This window comes from Opisthocomus hoazin, chromosome 15 (genome assembly GCF_030867145.1).
Source record: "Opisthocomus hoazin isolate bOpiHoa1 chromosome 15, bOpiHoa1.hap1, whole genome shotgun sequence".
Taxonomy (NCBI): domain Eukaryota; kingdom Metazoa; phylum Chordata; class Aves; order Opisthocomiformes; family Opisthocomidae; genus Opisthocomus; species Opisthocomus hoazin.
In genome coordinates this window covers 13,664,179-13,670,178 of record NC_134428.1, presented here as the reverse complement: position 1 = coordinate 13,670,178, position 6,000 = coordinate 13,664,179, and the positions used below count along the sequence as shown (strand labels likewise).

General features: G+C 57.1%; 1 protein-coding gene across 4 annotated transcripts in view; it reads right to left on the bottom strand.

The window, feature by feature from the left end:
* Positions 1–1,283: 1,283 nt before the first annotated feature.
* RAB11FIP3 (RAB11 family interacting protein 3) overlaps positions 1,284–6,000 on the bottom strand; it is a 58,958-nt gene continuing 54,241 nt past the window's right edge. For all 4 annotated transcript variants that reach the window (XM_075436251.1, XM_075436249.1, XM_075436253.1 and 1 more), the window contains 2 exons: positions 5,533–5,673; positions 1,284–3,820 (listed from right to left, as the gene is read on the bottom strand). In XM_075436251.1, the coding sequence (XP_075292366.1) occupies positions 3,707–3,820; positions 5,533–5,673 (255 nt within the window). In that variant the 3' untranslated portion in view covers positions 1,284–3,706. The remainder of the gene's footprint in view (positions 3,821–5,532; positions 5,674–6,000) is intronic.

Genomic DNA, 6,000 nt, shown 5'->3' with positions numbered 1-6,000 from the left:
CCAGAGGAGTTTCAGGGGCCTTTCGGAGGGCATTAGAGCACTTGAGGTGTTTCACAGCCACGCAGCAGAGGCTTGGAGTGCTTCAGAGCTGCTACAAGATCTTTTTTATGAACCATTCTGAGCTATTTCCAAGAGTTTTAGAAGAGTTGAGAGGACTTTAAGAGCTACTTCCAGCCGCTCCAAGCAGTTTTATCATCTTGGTGCCCTTTAGGGCTGGTTTGAGGAGCCTGAGAGCTATTTGAGCAATTCCAAGTGCTTCAGCGCTGCCCGAAGATCCACCCTTCCAGAGCTCCGAGCTATTCAGAAGCAGTTTCAAGCTCCTCGAAGTGACCCAGCACCGCACCAGCACCCCCGGAGCCGTTTACCCACCCGGTTTCTAGAGCAGCTTCACGCTGCTGGAGGTTGGGCTTTTCAGAGCAATTTTTAAAGGATTTTTTTAGAAGTGTTTAGAGAAACCTTGATGCACACCAGAGCTGCTTAGCAGGGTGTAGAGCAGTTTAGAGCGCTACAGCGGCGTTTTAGAGATGTTCAGGGATGTTTTAGAGCAGCTCGGCGCTGCTCAGAGCAGTTCGGAGGAACGTGGAGCAGTCTGAAACAATTTGGGGTGTTTTTGAGAGCTCAGAGTGTGCAGAGGCCCTCGGCTGCTCGGAGTTCAGAGCAACAGTCTGGAGGCATCCGGAGGCACTCCAGGGGCTGAGAGGGTTTTTTGCAGTCGGAGCCCTTTGGGGCGGCTTACAGGGGCTGGGAGGAGGCGGAGAGAAGCTTAGAGGGGTGTGGAGCAGCTTAGCAGGGTGGTTTAGAGATTTTAAGGGATTTTTAGAGCAGTTCAGAGCAGCTGAGAGCTTGGAGGGGTTTAGCACAGTGTAGGAAAGGCAGGGAAAGCCTCCGTGTCCTCACCTGGAGCAGACCCAAGCGAGTCCCCGGCAGTGCCAAGCCGCAGCCTGGCCCCATCTCAGTCTCCCTCAACCCTCCCGAGCAGGAGGACGCCCGGGGGGGGACAGGGCCAGCTCCGAAGGTCCCTCATCCCCCGCCCAGGAAAGCGAAGGGTGAATCCCCCCAGTTCCCATCAGCATAGCTCAGCGGGCAGGGAGGCTTGGGCTCCCTTTGACCTTGGCCCCTCCGGAGCCAGCCCGGTCCAGCCTTCCCCCCTCCTCATCCCCCCCAAATCAGGGCAGGGGCATTTCGACTCCCAGCTAGCCCTGCTCGGGAGCCGGCACATGGATGCTCCGGAGCTCGGGATGCTCTGGTACGCGGAGCCACCCCTGGGGAAAGAAGGTCTCAGGGCAGGAATAGTAACAGCTTTTAATCTGACAAGAATTGATACATCATTTAAGACAATACTGGTTTTGCCTCTTTTTTAGGGACTTCCTTCACATACCGGTGGGGAAAGAGGAACATTTTCGGGAAGTACAGTTTTTGTTGGTGTTTTCTTTTTTTTTTTTTTTTCCATAGGGACTTTGAAGCATGGTGAATGTGCAAGTCAGTGCTTTGTTTGCTTAAAACTTTTTCCCGGTGCTTATTTACAGTTACAGTACCTCTTTGTGAGCGACAGGAAAAAAGACGATTGTTTGAGAACCGGGGATCCGTGATCCCAAGTCGAGAAAGGCAGATCTCCAATATTTATATATTTATACATATATATATATATGCTTTTGTGTATACACAGATACATTTCTCTCTTCTTTAAAGTATTAAAAAAATGATCAACCTTCATTCTATAAAAATACCTACTCTACAAGATAGAAAAATTTTCCCTCTCCAAGTATACACTGATTTACACCCAAAGCTTCTCTGGAAATGTACATTACGTGGCTTCTTCCCACGGGCTCGGGGCAGGGAGGGGAGTGGATGGCGGGGAGGGCCGGGTGTACGGGAGGGGGTGCGGGAGCGCTGGGTGCTCCCCTGGCCCAAGGTTTCTGGGGCTCGCCCCCACCCCGCTGCGCCTCGCACAAGGCCACGGGGGGTTGAGCACCCAGAGGCGATGTGTTTAAAGAGAGGGTAGAGGAGGGAGGATCATGGTGGCAGCGGCTCGGCCGGCTGCGGGTCGCGGTCAATTCCCCGGGGACACCGGCGGGGTCTAAGGCTGCCAGCGCTCCCGGCCAGCGGCACCTCCGGCGTCGAGCAGCGAGCTGGCTGCTCTGCCATCGGGAACAGAAGCGCCAGCGGCCAAGGGACAGCTGCGGCTGCTGCTTTCAGGCCGCTCTGGCACTTCTGAAACCCGACGAGCAGGAGAAAGCAGCGCTCTTCGGGGCCCGAACGAAGCCGGATCCTGCTGCTGGCTGCCGCCTCCCGCCAGCCGGAGGGGGGCAGGTCGGTCAGGGCGGCTGCTCCCCAGGGTCACGCTACGCCCCGACCGCTTCTGCCAGCAAGCCAAAAGCTCTCCGATGTAAACATGGCTTTTGTTTCCCAGGGAGCTGCTGTTGGATTCCCTGGTCTTCTCTCCCCAACGGCACAGAGATGTCGGCCCGGGGCGATGCCAGGGGCTGAGAAGCGAGAGCAGCGGCTCCGTCCCCAGCTGCAGCACAGGGAAACAGCGGGGAAAGGCGGCCGGAGCGGGCTCTCCCTCCAGGACCGCAGCTATCACCAGCAGAGCCCTGCTCCGGGTGGGAATGGCACCGGCCACTGTCCCCGGGCCAGGGACCTTGGGAGGCAATGTGGAGAACTCGGCTCCTGCGGGGGTCCGGACCTGAGCCCGACCGCCCTCGGCTGCTGCATGCCCCCGCACCGGGGCCAAGGGAGGTGGCCAGGACCAGCCTCCAGTGCAAGTCGAAGAGTCACAGCCTTTCCCCCGGTCCCTGCAGGCTGGACAGACAGCACCCGTGCGTCTGCAGCTGCGGCCGAGGGGACCTCTCCTCCCAGAGCCAGCCCGGCTCGGCAGACACCCACAGCAGAGCCTGGAGGAAGGCAGCGGAGCCGTGAACACCAAGGTGTGCCGACGGTAGTGAGCCACAGACAGCAAAAATAAATAAGGAGGCAGGTGACAAAGTGCGCTTACGCCCTGTCCCGAAAACAGCCGCTCCCCTGCCGCTTTCTGCCACCGGCGAGCAAGAGAGGACCCAGCCAGCTCTCTGCACGCAACCCCTTCCCGAGCAGAAGCGGCAGGGCAAGGATTAACTGCGCCAGCTGAATGAGGACATTTGCATTAAGTTAATTAAAAAAAAAAAACAAAATAACCTCTACAAGTCCAGGACACGTTCCTCTCTTTCCCAGATCTGCCCCAGTGAGCGAGTGTGTCAGGGACACTTTGGCAAAGCAGATACTTGGGCAAGGGAAAACATCAGCTCCGTCGCTTCCTTCTCCGTCCCGTTATCCCGCCGTTCAGAGAAACCGTCTCCTTACAGCTCCCGTTCACAGCCCGCACGCCGGACAGTCTGATGCTGCTGTCGGGACAGTTCACAGCTTCACGGGTAGCAGGGCCGGTACAGGTCTTTCTTTCCTCCAGCTGTCCGTTGCCTGTGTTTCTTCTCCAGGTTCCCTTTCACCCCTCGGAACCAGAAGGGCTTCAAAATAACGGAGTCAGACAACAAAGCCTTGCTGCTGGTTTTTTCTTTTTCCCTGGTCCGCTGGCTAATTCACCCACCGATCTGACGCGATGCTTCCTTGTGCCTTCATCAAGAGCAAAGATGTTTCCAGTCCCTCTTCATCCTCTCAGAGCACCAAATCTACACCCATCGCCAAGCGCACAGCCGGCGGCTCTCGGCCGCCCTTACTTCACTTCCAGGATGGAGGGATTCGTCTCCATGATGGCCACGATGATCCTGTCAATGTAATCCTGCAGGCGGAAGTTGATCTCCTCTTGCTTCTGAATTGCTTCCATGAGCTGCAAGGGAGGGAGAAAGGGAATGAGTGGTCACCATGTGACCTGTGTGCCCTGGCTGCCAAGAAGGCCAATGGGATCCTGGGGTGCATTCAGAGGAGTGTGGCCAGCAGGTCGAGGGAGGTTCTCCTCCCCCTCTACTCTGCCCTAGTGAGGCCTCATCTGGAGTGCTGTGTCCAATTCTGGGCTCCCCAGTTCAAGAAAGATGAAGAGCTACTGGAGAGAGTCCAGCGGAGGGCTACGAGGATGGTGAGGGGACTGGAGCATCTCTCCTATGAGGAAAGGCTGAGGGACTGGGATTGTTCAGCCTGAAGAAGAGAAGGCTGCGAGGGGACCTTATAAATGCTTATAAATATCTGAAGGGTGGGTGTCAGGAGGATGGGGCCAGACTCTTTTCAGTGGTGCCCAGTGACAGGACAAGGGGCAATGGGCACAAATTGAAGCAGAGGAAGTTCCGTCTGAACATGAGGAAGAACTTCCCTCTGAGGGTGATGGAGCCCTGGAACAGGCTGCCCAGGGAGGTTGTGGAGTCTCCTTCTCTGGAGATATTCAAGACCCGCCTGGACAAGGTCCTCTGCAGCCTGCTGTAGGTGACCCTGCTTCGGCAGGAGGGTTGGACTAGATGACCCACAGAGGTCCCTTCCAACCCCGACCATTCTGTGATTCTGTGACCGCCGGCCGCTGCCCAGCGACAGAAGCGGGGGTTCTCATGGCTCTGTGCACCCCACTGCACCCATGCAGCTTTCCCTCCTTCTTCACTGAGGCTTGGGCTGTTCCTGGCCATGTACCGGTGTCTCACGGTGCGAGTGCTGGGGACCACACGGCTCACCAATGCCTTCCACAGGCCCTGTGACACCTGGCTGAACTCTCTGCTGCTCCTGCGCTGCGGGATGCCCTTGTCCTCGATGGGTACCCCCTGACAGATGCTCCCACATCCCCAGATCTCCAGACTGTGCAAGTGGGTGCTCAGCCACAGAAGCCAGAGCCCCAGGTGGAGAGCGCAGGCATGGCAGACTGAGCCTGCTGCCCAGGTGCCCAGCTGCTGGAGGAACATGTACCAGCATCTCTGGGGCACCCCCAGCCTTTCTCCCTCCTTGAGCAGGCTCGGGCCCAGGATGAGGAGATGCCCTCAGCTGCTGGCCCTGCTCACTCCTGCCCTCCCTCAATTTTTCAGCCAGATGGGACCTTGGCAAGAGCAGGTAGCGTCACATCTCCCTTCAACCCCCCCTAAACACCTTTTCCCATTACACTTCTCAGGTCTGAAAGATACAATTCTGACACTTAGCTGGGCTCACACAGCAGTATCTGGGGTACAGCCACGGAGCAAGGAGAGCACGTGCCAGAGAAGCCAAGCCCTTTTTTAAGATCTGTTTTAAGACAGCTACAGATGCACCCCGTGCTCACTGGTCTGTCCCAGGAAGAGGGAAGCAGTCACAGGGCAGGCACAGTGGAGCTGCCAGTATCAGCAAATTGGAAGGGAGCAGCTTCCCCTACGCCCAGGAAGGAGGGCTGGCAGGCAGGCTAAGTCCTGCAAGCTCTTCACACAGTTCCATGGGTATTTCTTTGCTCACGACAGCTTTCAAGTGAATTTTGGGAGTGAGCTGTACCACAGACGGGGCCACCATAACTCCTGGGCCCTTGCTTGGCTGAGAGGAGATCCACCAGCCACCCTGGGAAGATGCAGTCTGAGGTAAGCAGTACCCTGTGGCACTTACCTCGTCTCTGGAGACCGAGCTGATCTCCGCTGCCAGGGATTCAGAAAAGGAGGCTGAGAAGAGGTTCTTGGCTCCCTGGATGCTCAAGTTAATGATCTGCCCATTCAGTTCATCGTTCTGCTCCTTCAGGTTCCTGTTATCCTGTTCACAACAGACAAGCGTCAGATGCTGCTGAAGCACGTGGTGCCCCCAGAGCAGAACCAGCTGGGGAGGGCAAGGGCTTTTGTCCTAACCAGCGGCTCACAGAGCACTGGGAACCGCACTCAGTCTTTGATTCGACAGAGCCTGGAGAACCTCGGGAAACACACGGTGTGCTGGGGAGAGCCAGGGGACACAGCAGAGAGAGGGTACGCGTTGCCTTTCAGAGGAAGGAGCCAACGTCTCCTGCCCCAGGACAGGAGAGCAAGCAAGCAGTGGGCTGCCGGCTCCGCGCTCAGCTCCTCGGGAGAAGCCCCTGGGCTCCCACTG